Raw genomic sequence first — 23,529 nt, 5'->3', positions numbered from 1 at the left:
AACAGACACACGGGGTGGGGTGGGGGAGGGGGTGTTGAGAACAATCGCAGACGCCCCTCGGCCTGCGCTGCCCCAGCCTCTGCCCGGGACCCCCACATCGGGCCGCCGCAGCGCCGGGCTCCCCGCCTCTCCCGGACGGGCTGCGGCGGCCGGGCGAGCGGACTGGCGGGCGGGCGGCGTCTCCCGGCTCCGCACTGGGCGCTCAGCATCCCTCCGCCGCCCCTGGCCTCCCGCTCCCGCTCTGCGCCGGGCCGCCCGCCTCGGGCTCGGCAGCCCCCGGGTCCCCCAGTCAGCAGACACTCACATCAGCACTACCATCATCGCCGCCGCCGGTGCCCTTCACGACCGCCGCCGCCGCCGCCAGTTCTCGGCCCCTCTGTGGCAGCCGCCGCCCCCTGCCTGCTCCCCCGCCGCCGCCGCCGCCGCCGCCGCCGCTCGCACCGCCCCGCGCCGGAGCAGCCGGGCAGGGGCATCGCCCGCGGCGCCCACCGCCGCCGCCGCCGCCCCTCCAGCGGCCGGTGCGGGGGCCGCCGCCGCTCTCCGGGCACCGGCCCGACGCCCGCCGGGGAGGAGGGGAGGGGGCGGGGAGGGGGGCGGCGGGAGGCAGGCAGTGGACCCCGCCTCCTCCAGCACAGCCCGCTGAAGCGAAGATCGGCTCTCGGGCTCTCCTCTGTGGCCCGCTTTGACGGAAGCCCAGCGCGTGGGACTGGGGAGTGAGCGTGAGGTGACCGGACAGGTGTGAAGATGGAGACGAGGACCTGGCTGAGGCGAGGCTGTTCTGACTTCTCCAGGTACCGCTGAGATGTAGGACTCGGGCGGCCCACCGGCTCCCGCGCGGAGACTACACTTCCCGTAGTGCTTAGCGGCGGGGAGGGCCCCTCCGCGCATGCGCGCCGCCTAGCCAGCTGGGCTAGGGTGGGAGGGACTGCAGCTCGGCGCTCTGCGAGCGGAGGACTTGGGGGCGTGGCGGAGCCCGGACGTGGGGGTGGGGAAGGTCTGTGTCCCAGGAGTGACGCGTTTTTGCGTGCGCCGTGATCCTCCCGCGTGGGCTCCGCAGCGCGGGAATGAGGTCTGTTGAATCGGTATCGAACCCGGATACCTGGTTCGAGGCTGTGGTGTTGGGTCGCTGCACAGGTCATCCAGCTGATGGACGAGTCCCGTTGAACTGGCTCATCTCAGGGTAACGTGTCCCTCCAACCTTACTTCAGGCTCCACGCCCTGGGGTATCTTTCTAGCCTTCTCCGACCAGGAGGTTCTCAGTCCCACAGAGTAGGTCTCTGGGCTTTGGGTGGGAGGTTCCTTAAGGATGGACATTTTCGTTCTCCTTTTCCGCCTCCCTTTTGTGTAATGTAACAAATCATGTTGCATTTTTGAATTCAAAATATTCAGTCTTTAATTTTTTTTTTCCTGGTTAAAATTGAGTTGTTTTCTGGTTATGTGTCAGTATGTAAATATTCTCCCTACAGAAGCGGATATTAACATCCGTAAGATGCTAATTTAGTAGTGTTTTAAGTCAGAGTACTTAGGCATGTTAATTTTTAGGGAGTTGAAGTCTATGGGTAGGGCATTATTAGATTTTCATGCTATTGAACAGTGATCTCCCCTTTCTTAATTACACAGATATTTACCGAGCGCCGCTCTAGGTCCCATCAGTGAACAAAACAAACACAAATCGCTCTGTTTTGGGAAGTTTGCATTTTGGAGAAAGATAGGCTGTAAGTCAAATGCCTAATATGTCAGAAGGTGAAAATTCCGTGGAGAATAATAAAGGAAAGAGAGATGAGGTGTGTGGATGAGGGTAGGGAACTGAAATTTTACGGTAAGGTGGTCAGGCAAGGCCTGGCTGAGAATGTAATTTTTTTGAATTAGTGTTTATTGGAGTATAGTAGCTTTGCAATGTTGTGATAGTTTCTACTGTACAGCAAAGTGAATCGGCTACATGTATACATATATCCTCTCTTTTTGGACTTCCTTCCCATTTAGGTTACCACAGGGTACTGAGTAGAGTTCTTCCTGCTGTATGGTAGGTTCTCATTAGTTATCTATTTTATACATAGTATCAGTAGTATATTTGTGTTAATCCCAGTCTGGCAGTTAATCCCTGCCTTCTCCCCACCTTAGTGTCCATACGCTTGTTCTCCGCATTATGTTTCTGTTTCTGTTTTGCAAATAAGATCATCTATGCCGTTTGAAAAGGAACTAAAAAGCCTCTTGATGAAAGTGAAAGAGGGGGGTGAAAAAAATTGGCTTAAAGCTCAACATTCAGAAAACGAAGATCATGGCATCTGGTCCCATCACTTCATGGTAAATAGATGGGGAAACAGTGGAAACAGTGTCAGACTTTATTTTTTCGGGCACTGCAGATGGTGACTGCAGCCATGAAATTAAAAGACGCTTACTCCTTGGAAGGAAAGTTATGACCAACCTAGACAGCATATTCAAAAGCAGAGATATTACTTTGCCAACAAAGGTCTATCTAGTCAAGGCTATGGTTTTTCCAGTAGTTGGACTGTGAGAGTTCGACTGTGAAGAAGGCTGGGCGCCGAAGAATTGATGCTTTTGAACTGTGGTGTTGGAGAAGACTCTTGAGAGTCCCTTGGACTGCAAGGAGATCCAACCAGTCCATTCTGAAGATCAGTCCTGATGCTAAAGCTGAAACTCCAGTACTTTGGCCACCTCACGCGAAGAGTTGACTCACTGGGAAAGACTCTGATGCTGGGAAGAATTGGGGGCAGGAGGAGAAGGGGACAACAGGATGAGATGGCTGAATGGCATCACGGACTCGATGGACGTGAGTTTGAGTGAACTCCGGGAGTTGGTGATGGACAGGGAGGCCTGGCATGCTGCGATTCATGGGGTCACAAAGTCGGACACAACTGAGCGACTGAGCTGAACTGAGTGTGGTTTTTCTAGATTCCACATATATGCGTTAATATATGATATTTGTTTTTCTCTTTCTGACTTACTTCACTCTTTGTTAGTGTTAGTTGCGCAGTCGTGTCTGACTCTTTGTGACCCCACGGACTGTGGCCTGCCAGGCCCCTCTGTCCATGGGATTCTCCAGGCAAGAATACTGGAGTGGGTAGCCATTCCCTTCTCCAAGGGATCTTCCTTACCCAGGGATCAAACCCGGGTCTCCTGCATTGCAGGAGGATTCTTCATCCTCTTTGCCACCTAGGTAATTTTTGAGTAAAGAGCTGAAGGAAGTGAGAGAGCTAGTTTTGTGGCTATCTGAGGTAAACGAAAGTGCAAAGGCCCTGAGGGAGCCTGCTTGGTGTATTTGAAGAGCAGAACTCTATAACTGGTTAATTAAGCAACAACTTTCCATTGCCCTTCTGTCCAGCCCCAGGTAACCTCTCATATGCTCACTCTCTATGAATTTGCTTATTCTAGATAGTATATACAAGTGGAATCATATTTGTTTTTTTGCATCTGACTTATTTCACTTGTCATAATGTTCTCAAGGTTCATCCACGTCGTACCATGTATTAGAACTTACTTTCTTTTTATGGCTGAATGTGTTTCCGTTGTGTGTACATACTATATTTTGTTTATCCATTCATCTGTTGACAGACAGTTGGGTTTTCCCCCCTTTGGTTATTGTGAATAATGGTGCGCTGAACATTGGCTTACAAGGATCTACCTGAGTCCCTGTTTCCAGTTCCTGTTTCTTTTGGGTCTGTACCTAGGAGTGGACTTGCTGGATCATATGATACTTATGTGTTTAGCTTTTTGAGGAACTGTTTTCTATAGTGGCAGAACCATTTTACCTATGAAATTTTTTTTTTTTTTGGCTATGCTTGATGACTTGTGAGATTTTAGTTCCCTGACCAGGGATTTAGTCCGGGCCACAGCAGTTAAAGAGATGAGTCCTAATCACTGCTACCAGGGAACTCTCAATTCCATATGAATTTGAGGATTACCTTTTCCATTTCTGCAAAAAAAGGCCTTTGGAATTTTGATAGAGATTGTGTTGAATCTGTAGATAGAAAGTCTTTCTTTCCATGAACACAGGTGGCATTCCATTTGTTGTGGTGGAACTTGTCTTCTTTGTGAATGAAATGTCTTCTTTAATTGGCAGCAATGTTTTGTAGGTTTTGATGTACATGTTTTTCATTTCACCTCCTGGGTATTTTATTTTTTTAGATGCTATTGTAAACAAGATTGCTTTTTAAGTTTCCTCTCAGATTGCTCATTGCTGTTGTCTAGAAACTCAGCTGATTTTTGTGTCTTGATCATGTACCCTGTAACTTTGCTGAATTTGCTTATTAGATTTAGTAGGTTTCTTTGGGATTTTTTTTTTTTATAGACACAGTCATGTCATCTGTGAATAGAGTTTTACTTCTTTCCAATTTATTGCCTTTTATTTCTTATTTATATCTAATTTCTCTGGGGCTAGAAATTTCAGTACTCTGTTCAATAGCATTGGTGGAAGGAGTATCTTTGTCTTGGTCTTGATTTTAGGGAAAAGATCTTCAGTCTTTTACTGTTGAGTATGATGTTAACTGCGTTTCTCATAAGTGCCCTTTATTGTGTGGAGGAAATTCCCTTCTCTCCCTAGTTTTCTGACTTTATATCATGAAAGAATATTTGATTTTGTCAAATGCCCATGTCAGTTGAGATGGTCAGGTGTATTTCCTTCATTCTGTAAAAGTTACATATTACATTGATTGATTCTCTTATATTGAGCCATCTTTACATTCCTGGGATAAATCTCACTTGGTTATGGTATATAATTCTTTAAATTGAAACATTTTTTAACACAATCACTCTGACTTCTGTTTTGAGAAGACAGTGGAGGTGACGGAAGTAAGAGGTAATGTGGCTTGAACCAGGGTTTTTCTCTGCAGGTGGTCAAAGATGAGAAGTGCCTCCTTTATCTTATGTCAAGTTTCTGTATTTACATGGCTCTGTTTCTGAACATGATATATTTTGTTCCATTGATTTATATCTATTTTTATACCAATTCCACACTATTTTAATTTCTGTTTTTGTGTACTGCTTATGTTTAATAGAGGAATTCCCTGGGGCTTCCTTTGTGGCTCAACTGGTAAAGAATCCGCCTGCAATGTGGGAGACCTGGGTTCAATACCTGGGTTGAGAAGGTCCCCTGGAGAAGGGAAAGGCTCCCCACACCAGTATTCTGGCCTGGAGAATTCCATGGACTATACAGCCCATGGGGTCGAAAAGAATTGGACAGGACTGAGTGACTTCCCTTTCCCTGGTGGCTCAGACTGGAAAGAGTCTGCCTGCAACGTGGGAGACCCAGGTTCGATCCCTGGGTTGGGAAGATCCCCTGAAGAAGGAAATGGCAACCCACTCCAGTATTCTTGCCTGGAAAATCCCATGGATGGAGGAGCCTGATGGGCTACAGTCCACAGGGTCTCAAAGAGTTGGACACGACTGAGCGACTTCACTTTAGGAGTTCTCAAACTTTTTTTTATGTTTAATAGAGTGAATTTTTCTTTATTGGTCTTATTTTCTCAAAAAATACATTTTTTTGAACGCTCTTGACTATTTTCTTCTCTTAGTGAACTTTAATATAAGCTTGTGTGGTTTGATGAAAAATCCTGCTGATATCTTTTCTTGGTGTTGCTTCTGGAGTATATTGATTTAATTAAAGTTTTGAGTCTTAACTGTCCAGGAACTCGGTATGTCTTCTCTAGACCTTTTTTGGTGTTTTACTAAGCTTGCCTAGTTGTCTTTAAAATGGATCTTAGGTAGTTTACTTTAAGTTTATTCCTTGGCAGATTGCCATTTTTGCTGTTATTGAGTTTAGATATAAATTATACTTTTTAATTGATTCTTGCTCATATATAGATAAGTCCCTTCATTTGGATATGCCTATCTTGAATCTGGTCATCTCCGGAGTATTTCAGTCTTTTAATCAAATCGATACAGTTTTATAAAATCAAATTACCTCAAAGTGGTACTGGGGGACAAGTATTTCAGAGACTTTAGCCCTTTGATAGGAGTTAAGCTTACCTCTTGTGAAAACTGGTTAGTAATAGCGGTCAGGTGCTTACCCCGTCTCTCGCCTTAAAATGATCGTCGTCAGCATTATCATCAACACCATCATTACTCTGCACTACTTCCCTTAGGGATCATATAGGTTTACCCTGTATCCCCCTTCACCTGCAGAGCAGTCAGCTTCTTTTAAAGGTGATTTGCTTTCTTTTTTGATAAATGTTTTATATATGGGAGGATTAAAAAAGAGGATGGTTTTGGAATAATTTCTTCACTGGGAAATAAGTGATTAGAATAATTTCACATTATCTCCCGATAAGTGGAACCAGTGACTTTCCCTTCCTTCCCTTCAAGCCTTTGCTTCTTTCAAACTCCAGTGTCTTGTCTGAATTTTATGATCTTCTACCTTTAGTCTGATAGGCTGGCTTTTCGGGGCAGGGCAGAGATTCACCCACTCTTTAGGTCTCTCTGAGGCCAAGAAGGTAGAGGTGTGGGATCTCCCTAGTGTATTGTAGGAATAGTAGAAGCCATTAGGAAAAATATCAAAGGTTTGTTGTGTCTTCTCATTTTGATCTGTAGTGTGAGACATCACCTGTGGGCACGTGATCTACTTTAGCTATTCATTCTTGAAGTGAGGGCACCGGAGTGCGGTGGAAAGATCACTGGACTAGAAGATAACTTTTGCCTTCTGTACCATCACAGAATTGCTTGTTTTTCCTTTTACTCATTTTATATAAACTTTCCCTGTGTGAAGAAGTTAATCTGAAGTTCTTGGCACTGGATAAACTTATGGTTGCTTTCAGAATTTTATATTAATTTTCCAATTTCTTTTTTACTCTGTCTCTATTTTTACCTTTTGCTCTTCCTTCCACACTTACATTGGTCTTATTGTAAAATACTGCATTTTTCTTTCTATCTGAAAATCCTGCATTTCAGCCCAACGCAGAGCTGTGCATCCTAAAGTTCAATATCACCCCCGTTTATTTAAGTTCTAATTTTCTGTTAATTGCTTTTTAATGTTATTTTAACTCTTATTTTGATTTAAAGATGATATGAAGCTCTGTTTATGAAATTTTGAAACTTTTGGTACTGTATACTTTGTGTGGCTAATATATATGTGTGTTTGTCTGGGGCTAGTATTTTTATCCTTATAATTTATTTTTATTTAAGATAAGGGTTTAAAGAAAAGAATTGGCCACATGCTCTTATTTTCAATTATATTTGTGTGTTAGTTACAACCCAAGCACAGAAAACTTGATTCAAACAGGCTTAACAAATCAGGAAACTTATTTTTAAAATGAACCTTGAAGGCTAGGGGAGGACTGACTTGAAGACTAGTTTAGTGCATTGACTGTAGCTTCATTTCTCATCTTTTCCATCTCCTGTGTGTTGGCTGCATCCTCCCGCTAATTTCCATCACCGTGGCAAATTGGCTGTTGAAGGCCCAGGCTTCCCATTCCCAAACAAGACATCTCTTGTGGTACTTTCATATAAGAAAAAAAAAAAAAAATTATTCTTAGAAGCCCCATAAACATCTCTTGTATCTCATTGGTCTCTCTTAGGTTGCAGTTTTTATTCTTAACCCAAAGCTAGGAGAATGCCTTGAGTTCAGGCCTGAGTTTCTGAATCATTGTAACTGGGGGAATGGGATTTATTTTAGATCAGTTGGATTTTCCATGGGAGCTGGCAGTTGGGGGCAGCTTCCTTGAAGCACATTGGCTTTGCGAATAACTGGTCATTATCTGAATTAAATTTACAGCACTGTGCAAAAGGTGCAGGGTGGAATGGATGCTGGGTAGCCAACCGTCAATGTCCTTTTGATAATGAGTCTTATAAAATTTCATCTCAGCCCATAAGAAGTGACAGGGAAAAATAAAAAGAAAAAATAGGCAGCCTAAGAAAGTTTTAAATTGACTTACCTGAAAACTTTCTCTGCAGTTTCCCGGTTTATAGTGGCTGATTTTAGCTGACTGGCTATAGCTACTTACAGAACAGAGGAAATTCATTAAAAATAATGAATTATTCAGTTGGATAGTGAAATTCAGTTATAAAGCACTTCGCTGTGCCATGGACTCAGTTCAGGTCAAGTCATGTTCCTGGTTTATGGGCAGTGCGGCTTCTCACAATGACACAGCATTATTCTTTTTCCCCTGTTGCTAGCATTTTAATGACATTTTATTGTATTTATTTGGTTTTATTTATACTTTATTTCAATTGACTTTATTAACACAAATTTTAACTTACACTTTAAAAATATAAATTATATATTACATAGTGTTTGACAGTTATGAATATTTAGTAGATACCTATAAAGAAATAGGTCTCTCAAAAGAAAAAATTAAAATTGCTGTGATTTACTGTAGCTGAAGGAAATGCTAATGGTGGTTTTATTTACATTTGTAGTTTGTTTGCCTGGGTTATTTGGAGGGAAATTAAGATTCAATAGATTAATGAAAGCCTCTTTAATTAGGGAATTTAATGAGGGCTTTTTCATGGATTCCATGGTTCTTTTTCCTTTGCCCCTTCCTATTCTTATTAGTGCACTGAAAAGTAGAAAAGAATTCTCAAAAACAATACAGAAAGATACCTTATAAGTTATGTCCTCTCTGGTAATTATAGATCGTGCATGCTTGTGTAGAAATATGTGTGTACATGTGTCTCTATGGGGACTTCCCAGGTGGCTCAGTGGTAAAGAATGTGCCTGCCAGTGCAGGAGACACAAGTGCATTCCCTGGATCGGCAAGATTCCCTGGAGAAGGAAATGGCAACCAACTTCTGTATTCTTGCCTGGGAAACTCCATAGACAGAGGAGCCTGGCAGGCTACAGTCCTTGGGGTTGCAAAGGAGTTGGACACGACTAAAACAACAGTGTGTCTCTATATGTATCTGTGTGTGTGTGTGTGTGTGTATATATATATATATATATATATAATTTATTATTGTTAGTCTCTCTGTCATGTCTGACTCAAAGTGTCTAACCAAAATTTGGACATTGATAACCAGAGTGAATTGCTGAATCATTTAAGCTGCTTTGGTTTTATATTATGTATAACAAGGATGACTGTCCTTGTATATAAATCTTTCTGGAGAATGCTGGTTATTTTTGTATGATTAATTTTTAAAAATGTAACTATAGGTAAAATGGTGTGAGAAGTAGAGAAGTATTCTGAGCAGAAATCTTAGTATTGTGTGAAGAAATTTCCTTGGCCTGCCTTCATGAAGATGGCTTATCTTTCATTTTCCCTAGGCTCTATGTAGACATTCATTTTCACACTAGACCATCAAACTAGTCCTTTTAATGATTTGACTATTGAAGCATTTGATTGATGCTGATAGTTAATGGACTGGAAGAGCTGAGCTCGTGCCCCCTCTGGGTTCATTGTTTTCAGTCCCAGTTTTACAGATGAGAAGGTAAATGACGGGCTCTGTGGGTGCTGCTCGAGTCATTGTGGAATCCATAGGGTGAAGTAATGCGCCAGGCCAGTGTGAGTTGACAAAGACTCAGAAATGGGGAGAAAAGGAGACTTGCTCTAGTCTTCGGATAACTTCCCTCCTACTCTACCCTGATTAAGTACGTGTCCCAGACTACAACCCTCTCTCCTGTTTTGGCATATTCCTACTGCTTCTCAACTACTCATTCTATAGTGTACCTCCAAAAACGTACCCAAGTATTTCACTCAAAGAATGTTTCATAAAGGGATACTGACTCTTAACATTTCGAGAGATACTCACACCAGCTCTGGTATTGATTTGTCTACAGCCGAGGTTAGAATTAAGAGGCCTACAGGAAACTGGGTCTTGGAAATTGGTATCAAATGGGAGATTGAGTAGCATATCCATTTCTTTTGGAAAATTGGAAGGTCTGGCAAAACTGGGACCATACTGACCATTGGCAAGAGTTAGCTGAAGCAAGGTTAGTGCCTTTCAGTTTGTGCTGCAGCATAATGATATGGGTTATGGGTAATGCACGATTTTGATGGTTGCGTATTTTTTATAATTTTCAAACATAAAAGCTTTTTATAAGGCAAACATTCAAAGATTTGCAATAGGTTCAATTATGTTTGAGCGTTCTTTATGTAGATCGTTTTGTAAACTACTTGAGATCTATAACGTGTATAGTTATGCACAGTAAACTTGGTTGAAAAGGGCTGTGTTGTGGCTGTATCCTTCTGTCTTAACTGTTAAATAATTTCCTATCTGTTAATCACTTTAATTGGGTATGTGTATGTTATTTACTCATTGGGAAAGTTATATGTGTTCTTTGAATTTTCTTTCCTAATTCTCATAGTTTTACTGGAAACATAGAAAAGAGCATTAGTTATTATTACTATTATTAATTGATTGAACATATGCAACTCAATTGATTCAATAAAATATGTCTTTGTATCTTCAGAAACTCATTTAAAAATATATTTGATTACCCTGAAGTATTTTTTGTTTACTTTAAAATTTTTTAATTATTGAAATAAATGAAAATAAGTATTTCAGTACACTTAGTTTTTGTTTAATCTCCTTAATTAAAAAAAATTGTTTTTTTGGATAGGACTTCAGAAATGTTCATAAGAATACAGACAGGCTAAACAACAGAAAACTTTTCCTGAGGAATTAAAGACCTGTAGTATTTTAAGTACTTTTTATGCAAATAGATTTAATTTCCTTAGTTACTTACTTTCCCAGTTTTGATGTGTAAGACTGATTAAAGCTGGAATGTCATCCAGTTTATGAGTTGAACATAATAGTAAATATTTATTAATCAATAACTAAGTAGTAAAGGATTATCTCAGAATTGGATTTGGTATTCCCAGAATTCTTCACTTTTCAGCCTAAATCAAATGGAGTAGGGGTGTCAGGCAGAATATTCTGATACCTTTTCATAAAACATATATTTTACTAAACAAAAGATCTGAACGTTTGAAAGTGTCTATGAGCAAAAAATAAGAACAAATTTAAGAGACTGATAAATAATCAGATTGAACTCAAGAAGCTAGTTACAGGATTGAACAGTTAATAGAGCCCAGATTACCTCACTAGTTTGCTAAATCTGCTTTTTCCCTCCTGCCTATATGGAATACTATGTTTGGGACCAGTGAGGCAAAGGAAGTAGAAAAGTTGCCATTTTTCAGTTATCTTTTAGAAGATAATGTTGAAGGTTTATGCTGAAGACAACATTAGAAGAAGATTAATGAGAAAAGTGTTCATTGCAGTTATGAGTTCGTAAATACTGGCAGTGGTCCTCAGCAGGCTTTATAGAATCTTTGAAAAATGCCTGGAAGGACATTATTTGCTTGGCACAGAAGTTCCAGAACCAACTGGAGATGAAAAATGAAGTGAAAAATGAATATTTTGAAACATATGAGAAATTATAGAAACTGGAAATGTGGGGCTGGTAACAATAGGAACATAGAAAGGCTTTATGTTAAGTTCAACATAAAAAACCTGATATTCCTAGTTATATGTTGTTTTTTCACAGAGAATCTCTTGTATATTAAAATTTACCTGTAGTTCTGAATTCTCCATTAAATGATGTCATAAGAACGGTGAATCTACTGAAATCCAAGCGGCTACAATGCCATCCTTTCAGCTTTAGGTGAAGAAATCTGATTAGCTGTTTCATTACTGAAATAGGTTGACAGTCCAAAGGAAGATTTATAAGCTAAAGGGAAAAATTTCAAATTATTTCTGTGTGAATGACTCTTACTTTGCAGATTTTTTGAAATCTAATTACTGGCTTCAAAAAATGGTATCCTTAACTGACATTTTGAGCACTTGAATTAACTTAATCATCACTATAGTGATCATGTGGAAAATATATTAATGTGTACTGACAAAATTTATGGATCAGAGTAGAAATAAGGTTTGGCGGAGTGAAGTTAAAATAACTTTTAGAAGTGATTGTTTAATTGGTGTTGTTTGAATCCTAAAGAAGGATTAATATTATTAGAGAAAAGCCAGTGTGTGCCTGATAGAACTTTAGCATTGCAATTCTTGATATAGAAACATTCATTTGTATTTGAAGCTGATTTAACATCATCGGAAGAAATTAACATATTTCTCAGTAGAGAAACAGGAGAAGCATTAAAGACTTCCACCAGGCTTGAAGTTCAGTTTAAGGAGATCGAATTGTTGGAGTGCTGGTTAACAGTGAAAAAGGAGATTTCAGTATGTCAGAGCAAAGCTTCCCCTTTTGTCATTTGCCGCTGCCATTGGTGCTAACAAAGCTTGTTTGAGATGGTTGCTCTACAGAGTATTAAGAATATGTTGTTTAAGGATCTAAATCAAGAATTTTGTGTAACCATGCTAAACATAAAACCTAATATACAGAAGTATTTCTTCTAAATAATTTCAAGTTTGTTATTTTAAAAGTTTGAAAATTTTAATTTTATAAAGAAGGTAGAAGTTTCACAGTATATTCACATTCCCAGATCCCATACCCAGCATGCCATGAAAACAGTTTCATTTTCTGAATGTGCCATGAACTTGAAAATGTCGTCCACTTCTGATGTAGAACTTCATTTATAAATGAATCGGACAACTGAGAGTCATCATGTATTTGAGTAAAATCAACAGATATCAAATCACTTAGCTGAATAGTTGACTCTTGATAAAAAAAGAATTTTCACACAAAAAATAACTTAGAGTCCTTGTAAAAATGGATTCAGTGGATTCAATAGAAAATGTATTAAAGAACTGGAAATGGTGTAAAAGGAATATTGGAGGTTAGGAGAGGAATTAAAACATTGTTTCCTAAATAAAGTACTCGTTAGAATTACTGTGGTAAAACCAGTGTGGCTGAAAATTAAATTGGTATTGAATGTACTGAAGAACCAATTGGACTTAGGAAGCCTACTTGATATTTCCCGTCTTACAGGACCTAGAGGAGTTGCACTGGTGGGTTCTATGTGCTGGTGAGCTAGCGCTTGAGATTACAGCTCTGGATACCTGTGAACCAAGGTATCCAGACTATATTAAGAAGACTTCATATAGTCTCTTGGTGCTCATTTTGCAGCTTTCTGATGGACCCTAAGAGCTGAGACTGCTGATGGTAAACAGAGTTACACAGGTAAAGTAAGATAACATTTTACCCAAGGAATTCAGCATGAGGAACGTCCAGAATAGGAAAGTCCTGTTGAAACAGGTCTTTGAAATAATTAAATCATAACTTTTACTAAAGAAAGAAATTACAAGCACATTTGGGGGGACTCAACTAGAGTGCAAAGGAACTTTCTGAAATTAATAGTCCAAATCTTAACATTGTAAAAGTTCAGTAAGGCAAATTGTCAAAGGACTTTGAAATGAAAGGGAGAATATTGAGAAGGAAATTAGCATCTTGGAGATCAAGTAGAAGAGGTGTCTTGTAACAATGAACGAAGTTAAGGACGTCATCATCAGGTAGAAGAAAATAGACATTAACAGAAGAAATTCAGGCACGTTTTCACTGGAATGTGAATAAGTGGTATAGAAGGAAAAAAAGAATAGGTTATAGCAATTAATAACTAAACCAGTAATAGGAGTGTATTAGTTTGTTATAGCTGCCGTGATTAAGTACCACAAGCTGGAAGACTCAACAGAAATTTAATATTCTGCAGTTTTGGAAGCTAGAAGTTCAAAATCACATTGTTGGCAGAGTTTTTTTTTTTTTTTCTCCCTGAGGGCTGTGAGGGAAAGGTTTGCTTCTGGCCTGCCTTTGTGGCTTGTAGATGACTTTTTCCCTACACAGTGTGTTTTTTCACATCATAGTCTATGTATGCATGTCTTGTCTCTGTGTTCAGATTTGCCCTTTTTTATAAAGACTTCACTCATTTTGGATTAAGGACGGCTCTAATAACTTTATTTAAATTTGGTTACCTCTGTAATGACCCTGTTTCCAAACAAAGTGGCATTCTGAGGTACTTGGAGATTAGGACCCCAACCTGTCTTGTACTGGAGAGGCATACAGTTCAGTCACACATACAAGTCATGTCCGACTCTTTGCGACCCCATGAATTGCAGCACGCCAGGCCTCCCTGTCCGTCACCAACTCCCGGAGTTCACTCAGACTCACGTCCATCGAGTCAGTGATGCCATCCAGCCATCTCATCCTCTGTCGTCCCCTTCTCCTCCTGCCCCCAATCCCTCCCAGCATCAGAGTCTTTTCCAATGAGTCAACTCTTCACATGAGGTGGCCAAAGTCCTGGAGTTCAGCTTTAGCATTCCTTCCAAAGAAATCCCAGGGCTGATCTCCTTCAGAATGGACTGGTTGGCTCTCCTTGCAGTCCAAGGGACTCTCAAGAGTCTTCTCCAACACCACAGTTCAAAAGCATCAATTCTTCGGCGCTCAGCCTTCTTCACAGTCCAACTCTCACATCCATACATGACCACAGGAAAAACCATAGCCTTGACTAGACAGACCTTAGTCGGCAAAGTAATGTCTCTGCTTTTGAATATGTTCATCCTATAACAAGAGGCAAATTTTCTTAAGACTTGGAATCCTTTCCACGGACTCTCTGATCCCAGGAAGAATAGAGTGGAGCGCTTTAAAATATAAAAATCCTGTAAAGTGTCTAAGGCTCCCAGATGGGAAGAATGTTACTCATAATTGAGGAAAGCAGCAGAAAAGCAATGGACTTCTTACTTGTGATGTTAAATGGCAGAAGACTGTAAGAGAACATCTACAAACTGCTAAGAGACTGTTAGATGCTCCGTCAACACATCATTCTCTTATCTGTCTGAAAAAATAGGTTTTTATATATGTAAGGGATCAGCGCTTATCCCCTACATATTCTACCTGAGGAAAGCAATTGAAAAGAACCTCTGAGCAAACAATTGAATTCAGAACAGAGATCCAGGATAGGGCAGGATGAATTGAAAAGGAAACCATAGTAAGCAATATAAACACTTACATATCCTGGTGGCTCAGAGGTTAAAGTGTCTGCCTGCAATGCGGGAGACCTGGGTTCGATCCCTGGATTGGGAAGATCCCCTGGAGAAGGAAATGGCAACCCACCCCGGTATTCTTGCCTGGAGAATCTCATGGATGGAGGAGCCTGGTGCGCTACAGTCCACAGGGTTGCAAAGAGTTGGACGTGACTGAGCAACTTCAGTTCAGTTTAAACATTAAAGTGGATGATGAAATTTGTAACAAAAATGTTCAGAAAACAGTAAGGGTTCTTGAAATAGAAAAGTAGTACTAGAAAGCCAACAGGCTGTAGTAGCCAAAACTGTATCAGCAAAAGACAGTGGTTAAGGGTGGGGAAGTCAAAACATTCTAAGAGTTTTCCCTTACTGGATGGAGAGACAGTGTAAATGTCAGGTCTTGATGGGGAAGGGATATAGTTTTATTATTTTGCCCAGAGAGTGGAGTAATAGTGGGATGTGTAAAAAGTGAAGTTTTAACACTGACAATGGTAAAAAAGAGTATGAATGGTAACTTCACCCAGTTGGGAAAAATGGACGAAGAGTAAGAGGAAACCGAAGAGAGGAAGATAAATATTAATCAAAAATGAAAGGGAAAGCACAAGTTCTTATACTAACTGTGAATGAGATGAATCTCTTATTGAAAGATAGCATGTTCAAGTTGGCGCTGTTAAAAACCAAAACCAGAAAAGTAAACCACAACAAAAATCCCAGGTGTATGTTGTTTAAAGCCAGCCTTTTAAAAAGTGATAAAGGTGAAAAGTGGTAGATAGTGGTGGATAGATAGGTGAGATTATTCTAGAAAAATCCAAACCAAAGCAAATCAAAATACATTATTGATTTTAAAGAGGAACTTGGGATCCTTTAATGGCTCAAATAAGAAATGATAAGATTTGATTTTGGAAAAAGATGTGTGAACATTGTTCATACTCAACAAGGTAACAGCTCAATATATAGTTTAAAAATTCTATTATTCAATGACTTAGATCCTTTCCAAGAATAAGCTTTATCTGATCAATGATTAAAAGCCACATGTATGCAGAAGAATTTCTCTACTGTGAATTATTCTCCAACTTTCCTTTTCTGTGTGCTTTTTATCTGGCCCAAGATATAAGTATGAATAAGTTTGATAAAAATGTTAGGTTTGTAAACACGTTTATTTTAAAATTCTTAACCTGGAGGCATCTAGACAGAATTTTCTGTGCAAAAAAGAGTATGTACATCTAAAGATTAGACATTTTAAATTAAAATGATTTCAGTCATATAGCTGGCTATAGGGAAGAGTTACTGAGGTTTATTTCTGTTCTGGCAGTATGAATAATTACTTACAGAATTACAAGATTTTATAGCTGTTTTAATAGAGTTGTTTATTATTTGCAGAAAACAATTTTCTGGCAGTTTTGCAAATGATCTACTCTGTATATAACAAAACTTGTTTTCCAGTTTAATAAAATTGTTTTTAAGATTAAGAATAGACTCTTTTCCTATGTGTGTTGTGTGTATATACACATACTTTGGGATTAGCTTTCGACTTTCCTGTTAAGGGCTTTGGATTTGTGGCAAATCAGTTCAGTTCAATCGCTCAGTTGTGTCCGACTCTTTGTGACCCCATGGACTGCAGCATGCCAGGCTTCCCTGTCCATCACCAACTCCTGGAGCCTACTCAAACTCATGTCCGTTGAGTCAGTGATGCCATCCAACTATCTCATCCTCTGTCATCCCCTTCTCCCACCTTCAGTCTTTCCCAGCATCAGGGTCTTTTCCGATGAGTCAGCTCTTTGCATCCGGTGGCCAAAGTATTGGAGTTTCAGCTTTAGCATCAGTCCTTCCAATAAGTATTCAGGACTGATTTCCTTTAAGATTGACTGGTTGAATCTCCTTGCAGTCCAAGGGACTCTCAAGAGTCTTCTCCAACACCACAGTTCAAAAGCATCAATTCTTCAGTGCTGAGCTTTCTTTTTTAGTCCAACTCTCACCTCCATACATGACCACTGGAAAAACTGTAGCTTTGACTCGACGGACTTTTGATGGCAAAGTAATGTCTCTGGTTTTTAACATGCTGTCTAGGTTGGTCATAACATTTCTTCCAAGGAGCAAGTGTCTTTTAACTTCATGGCTGCAGTCGCCATCTGCAGTGATTTTGGAGTCCTCCCCCCTCAAATAAAGTCTGTCACTGTTTCCATTGTTTCCCCCTTTATTTGCCATGAAGTGATGAGACCAGATGCCATGGCTTAGTTTTTTGAATATTGGGTTTTAAGCCAGCCTTTTCACACTCCTTTCATTTTTATCAAGAGGCTCTTTAGTTCTTCTTTGCTTTCTGCCATGAGGGTGGTGTCATCTGCGTATCTGAGATTATTGATATTTCTCCCTGCAATCTTGATTCCATCTTGTACTTGATCCAGCCTGGCATTTCGCATGATGTACTCTGCATATAAGTTAAATAAGCAGGTTGACAATATACAGTGTTGATGTGCTCCTTTCCCAATTTGGAACCATTCTGTTCTGTGTCTGGTTCTAACTGTTGCTTCTACACTTGCATATAGATTTCTCAGGAGGCAGGTAAGGTGGGCTGGTATTCCCATCTCTTGAAGAATTTTCCAGTTTGTTGTGATCCACACAGTCAAAGGGTTTGACGTAGTCAATAAAGCAGAAGTAGATGTTTTTCTGGAACTCTTTTTCTTTTTCAGTGATACAGTGGATGTTGGCAATTTGATCTCTGGTTCCTCTGCCTTTTCTAAATCCAGCTGGAACATCTTGAAGTTCTCGGTTCACATACTGTTGAAGCTTCACTTGCAGAATTTTGAGCATTATTTACTAGCATGTGAGATGAGTGCAGTTGTGCGGTAGTTTGAACATTTCTTTGGCATTGCCTTTCTTTGGGGTTGGAATGTAAACTGAACTTTTCCAGTCCTGTGGCCACTGCTGAGTTTTCCAAATTTGCTGGCATATTGAGTGTAGCACTTTCACAGCATCATCTTTTAGGATTTGAAATAAATATAAGCTTATTAATAACCATTAACATTTATAAATTGCCTTGCAATATGTCAGTCTGTCAGTTCACCTCAGTCACTCAGTCGTGTCCAACCCTTTGTGACCCCGTGGACTGCAGCACTCCAGGCCTCCCTGTCCATCACCAACTCCCGGAGTTTACTCAAACTGATGCCTATTGAGTCGGTGATGCCATCCAACCATCTCATCCTCTGTCGTCCCCTTCTCCCACCTTCAATCTTTCCCAGCATCGGGGTCTTTTCCAGTGAGTCAGTTCTTCGCAACAGGTAGCCAGAGTATTGGAGTTTCAGCTTCAGCATCAGTCCTTCCAATGAGTATTTAGGACTGATTTCCTTTAGGATTGACTGGTTGGAGCTCCTTGCAGTCCAAGGGACTCTCAAGAGTCTTCTCCCACACCGCAGTTCAAAAGCATCATTTCTTCGGTGCTGAGCTTTCTTAATAGACCAACGCTCACACCCATACATGACCACTGGGAAAACTGTAGCTTTAACTCGATGGACTTTTGATGGCAAAGTAATGTCTCTGGTTTTTAATATGCTGTCTAGGTTGGTCATAACTTTTCTTTCAAGGAACAAGCCTCTTTTCATTTCATGGCTGCAGTCACCATCTGCAGTGATTTTGGAGCTCCAAAAAATAGTCTGTCACTGTTTCCATCGTTTTAGCATCTATTTGCCGTGAAGTGATTAGACCGGATGCCATGATCTTAGTTTTTTGAATGTTGAGCTTTAAGCCAACTTTTTCACTCTCCTCTTTCACTTTCATCAGGAGGCTCTTTATTTCTTCTTCACTCTCTGCCATAAGAGTGGTGTCATCTGCATATCTGAGGTTATTGATATTTCTCCCGTCAATCTTGATTCCAGCTTGTGTTTCATCCAGCATATATTTTATCTTATGACATATAATACAGGTGGTAGTGCTAACATTCGAGTTGTTAGTTGATTGACTGAATCATAGATCTTCCCCAATGCCAGACTTCGCTAATGACTCAAAGAGTACAGGCAGGCATGAAGTGCAGATGGAATATTATTTTCTTTTTGTTTTTTGGAGGATCCCCAAACTCTCACACACAGATTCCAAAAATGTCCTTTTCTTCTGCATTAGTACATGTTATGGTTTTGGATTAGCAGAATAGTTTTGAGCAGTTAAAAAAAATTGCGCAAAGGAAGTTGTCTTCATTTTGGAACTCTTCTGTTTTATATTAATTGTACAGCTTGCTGACTCCCATTTTCCAGACATAAATTAATAAATCCATCATTCCAAGCTTATTTGTGAGAAGCAATCTAGATAGGTTAGTTATAGATGGCTAACAACATTTTCTAGATAGATGCTCTTTGGTATTTTTTGACTAGTAGTTACCATTGATAGGTGAGCCCTGGTGGCTGAGTGATTGAGGTCTTTCATTCCCACTTCCTCAATAGAGTGAGTGAGTTACCTTCTACTACTGTTAACTGTTTCCTTCTCAAGGTATAAGAGTGAGTTTGTTCTGTATGACCGGTTTGCCAAAGTAATCTTTAAAATTTTTCTTTCATACATTATTAGTGTTATCAGTTTTGGGGGTTTATGCTTGGGAAAATGAGAACTTGATACTTGCTGGATGCTGTTTAATTTCAACGTTTATAATCTCAATAGGGATGACAAGTTAACCCATAATCATAAATAGTTGCTTTGATTATTTTATGTTAATATCATCTTTCATCATAAGAATCTTCAGGTATATATTAAAATCTGCTGTGCATTTACTAGAAATTTGAGATGTCAGGAAGTAAGGTTGGGGTTTGAAGAGCTTTATTAAGAACTTAAGGCCACTTCAGTTTATTGTGTAAAGTGACATGAGGAGATGGCTCTGTTTTACCTTTAACAGAGTATGTCATAGTGTTTCTAGTCTTTGTATTTCTGTAACCATTCTTGAAGTGCAGTTTACGTTGAGGAGAGCCCTCAAAGCTCATAACAGATTTTTAAAAAAATACTCCCAACGAAACTAGAGAGACTAGTTCACTTGATAGGTCAAGAGTGTAATAAAAACCCTTAATATAGAAAAGCTTTTCTGTCTTTTCAGGTAGATTTGTGAACAATTTAACAGTTTTGTGAGTTTACTTAGATCTTAGGAAATATGATAAGAAAATTCAAGTTATCAGAAATGTATAGAAATTTATATACCCAGAGATTCTCATTGTGAATGAGATAAAGATTATTTTTTGAAGTGCTCAAAGTCAGAGAATAATAGAATTTTGAAACTGCTAGAAGCTTAGAATTTAGAACTCTATTAAACTGCTTCATTTTTTTTTTTAAAGAAGAAATACTAAATGAATGGCTTGTCGAGCTAGCATGTTGTTCTTTTGCGATTCTGGCTCTTACATCCTGTATTTGGGTCCAGATGCCATAGCTTACTTTAAATGTGTGTGTTTGGCTCCTCAGTCATGTTGATTGGTCTGTCTGGATTTTCTTACAAAGACTGGGTTTATTCACAGAATAATTGTTCTTTGGGTTTTGCAACTAGGACCTTTTAAAGATGAGTGAACAAACATTGGAAAGAGGACAGCAGCGGAAACTTCCTGAATGGATGTCTATGCAGAAGAGCTATATAGTAAAAGAAAAAAAGGTATGCAGTTCATCAGTAATTCTTTCAGATGGAAAATTTAATGTATATTTGACTGTAAACTGAGTTCATTCTCACACTTATAAACTTCAAGCCATTATTTACTTTTAGAGTTGTTGTGAATAAACCAGAATCTAGTCATTGAATGGATGAGTGGGATTAAATTTTAATTGGATTTACAGTATAATAATTCTTATTCTGTTTTCTCTTTTTATCTAGTTCACATGGCTGGCCTTGCCAGTTTGTTCCATTTCAGATTGTAATTTAGACAGTATTTATTTTTGTGAATTTTTTTATGGTCAAGTGAATTTTAAGCCCTGATAGATTTAGGCTTCACCAACCAACCAGTTTTCAGCATTTTAAGGCAACATTATTGCATCTAGAATACTAATCTAATTGCAGAAAAGCATTAACAAAATAAATGCTTTTATGAAAATAGGGTAGAAGTTTGCAAGTAAATTTGTTAGAAAAATAATTTTACAGTAGATAGCTTCATCTTTTTTAAATTGTCCATATGACTCATTAGTCTATAAAGCTTTAGTTGATAAAACTTAGAGCTATAATTTGCCATATTTCAGTGAATTTTATTATTTCAATGAACATTTATTACTTAATGTGACTTTTATTTGTGCCTTTTTGGAATTTTGTTTAACTCAAGGCATCTGTTCAGAAGAGTGTTTTGGAAGATCACCTGCCCTTCTTAGAATTCACTGGATCCATTGTGTACAGTTATGAAGCTAATGATTGTTCTTTGCTCTCAGAAGATATTAGGTAAAGATTTAAATTTCCAACTTTCATTTGAATTTGGACCCTTAGACTATAAGCCTTATAGTAGTATTTGTAAGTGTACTGAGTTTTATAGAGGTGTGTTTAGTACATAGTTATACATGTAAAACATCACTAATTCTACTTTTTAAATAAAAACTTAAAATTTCTGAATTAAATATGTAATGTCCCTGTTTGTTCATTCATAAACCTTTGTATTACTTTAGCTAATTTTTAATCTTTTCAATACTTAAGATATTATATATAGAATACTGAACACACCAGTTTAGGAAAAACATGCAAAAGTTATTCAACCTCTAAAACGTCCCTTTCTATTTCATTAAAAATACCAAATTGTAATACTGAATAGTGACTGTGACCGTCTCTGTTGCATTTAATTAGCAACAATTATAGCAAATGATCCTTTAAGAGAACTTTAAAAATGATTATTCATATTTTTTAGTTTGCCAAATTAGTTTTCCGTAATAATCCAGTCTAAGGCTCTTCAAGCATTTTACAAGGAGAAGTAGTAGGCGATCCATTCAAATCTTTGACATTACTATACTTGTCCTTTTTTTTTTTTTTTTTAAATTACTGTTTACACATTGGACCTTCCTGGTGTCTCAGATGGTAAAGAATCTACCTGTAATGTGGGAGACCTGGGTTCAGTCCCTGGGTTGGAAAGATCCCCTGGAGAAGGGAATGGCTTCCCACTCCAGTATTCTTGCCTGGAGAATCCCCATGGACAGTGGAGCCTGGTGGACTACAATCCATGGGGTTGCAGAGTCAGACATGACTGAGTTTAGGACTCAAGCGATAGCACACATTGGCTTGAAAGAAGCAGAAGTAAGTTAAGCTGTTTATTAATGGTCTCCTGGTAGATATATTATAGAAAGAGGGGTCAGTTGAGCTCACTTCCACTGTAGTTCATTGGCTTTTTTTGGGTCTCTTCAAATAGAACTAAGTTTGTCTTACAGAGAAAGTAAAATCTGTTGTTTATGTATTAACTCTACCATCTTACCTTTAACAATGCTACAATATGTCCTATCTGAAGGTAATAAGCCTAAGTGTCTTGAAGGGTGTAGTTCTGATGAATTGTGTTTTATGGAAGGTAAGCAAGTAGTTTGGGTTTGGTTTTTTTTTTGGTCACCTCATTTCAGGTTTTCAGCAATTTGATTATGATGTGCCTTTGTGTAGTGTGGTTTGTGTTTGTCTTGCTTGGGTGTTCAGTGAGCTTTTTGGATCTGTAGATTTATAGTTTCATCATGTTTGAATAATTTCTTCAAATGTGTTTTCTCTCACATCCTGTTTTTCTCTTCTGCCACTCTGTATGTGTGTAGGTTACATTGCTTAATTCAGCAACTGTGTTCTTGGTCATGAGGCTCTTTGTCTTGAAAATTTTTGATTCTTTTTATTCTCTGTGCTTGGGCTCTGTCTGTAAGTTCCCTTGTTTTTTTATTCTGTAGTATCTGATCAGCTATTATGCCATCCTGTGAATTTAAAATCTTGTATTTTTCATGTCTGGAAGCTCTATTTGTTTCTTTTTAAAAATACCTTCTATTTTGGCTCTTACCATATTCGTATTCATAAAAAGCAGAGACATTACTTTGCCAGCAAAGGTCCATCTAGTCCAGGCTAATTTTTTTTCCAGTAGTCATGTGTGGAGGTAAGAGTTGGACTATAAAGAAAGCTGAGCACTGAAGAATTGATGCTTTTGAACTGTGGTGTTGGAGAAGACTCTTGAGAGTCCTTTGGGCTGCAAAGAGATCCAACCAGTCCTTTCTAAAGGAGATCAGTCCTGAGTGTTCATTGGAAGGACTGATGTTGAAGCTGAAACTCCAATACTTTGGCCACCTGATGCGAAGAGCTGATTCACTGGAAAAAACCCTGATGCTGGGAAAGAATGAGTGCAGGAGAAGAAGAGGACAGAGGATGAGGTGGTTGGATAGCATCACTGACTCAATGGACATGAGTTTGGGTAAACTCCGGGAGTTGGTGATGGACAGGGAGGCCTGGTGTGCTGTGGTCCATGGGGTCGCAAAGAGTTGGACACGACTGAGCAACTGAACTGAACTGATATTCATATTTTCTTTTAAATCTTTGAACATATTCAGCATATTTATAATAGCTGTGTTAATATACTCTTCTGTTAATTCCATTATACTAATTATTTTTCTATTAAATGACTGTTATCCTGCTTATAAGTCATGTTTTCCTGTTTCTTTTCTCATGACTGACAATTTTTGATTAAATGTTATGATCTTACCTGGTTGAATGTTAGATTTTGTTGTCTTCCTTCA

General features: G+C 39.1%; 2 protein-coding genes across 6 annotated transcripts in view; one reads left to right on the top strand and one right to left on the bottom strand.

Moving 5' to 3' along the window:
* Window positions 1-394, bottom strand: part of PURG (purine rich element binding protein G) — a 39,947-nt gene extending 39,553 nt beyond the window's left edge. For both annotated transcript variants that reach the window (XM_018042056.1, XM_018042055.1), the window contains exon 1: window positions 305-394. The gene's annotated coding sequence lies outside the window, so the exon portion shown is untranslated. The remainder of the gene's footprint in view (window positions 1-304) is intronic.
* Window positions 954-23,529, top strand: part of WRN (Werner syndrome RecQ like helicase) — a 114,429-nt gene continuing 91,853 nt past the window's right edge. For all 4 annotated transcript variants that reach the window (XM_018042051.1, XM_018042050.1, XM_018042049.1 and 1 more), the window contains exons 1-3: window positions 954-1,180; window positions 20,366-20,467; window positions 21,123-21,235. In XM_018042051.1, the coding sequence (XP_017897540.1) occupies window positions 20,378-20,467; window positions 21,123-21,235 (203 nt within the window). In that variant the 5' untranslated portion in view covers window positions 954-1,180; window positions 20,366-20,377. The remainder of the gene's footprint in view (window positions 1,181-20,365; window positions 20,468-21,122; window positions 21,236-23,529) is intronic.

Source organism: Capra hircus, chromosome 27 (assembly GCF_001704415.2).
Source record: "Capra hircus breed San Clemente chromosome 27, ASM170441v1, whole genome shotgun sequence".
In the NCBI taxonomy this organism is placed as follows: Eukaryota; Metazoa; Chordata; class Mammalia; order Artiodactyla; family Bovidae; genus Capra; species Capra hircus.
This window is presented reverse-complemented; position numbering and strand designations above follow the sequence as displayed.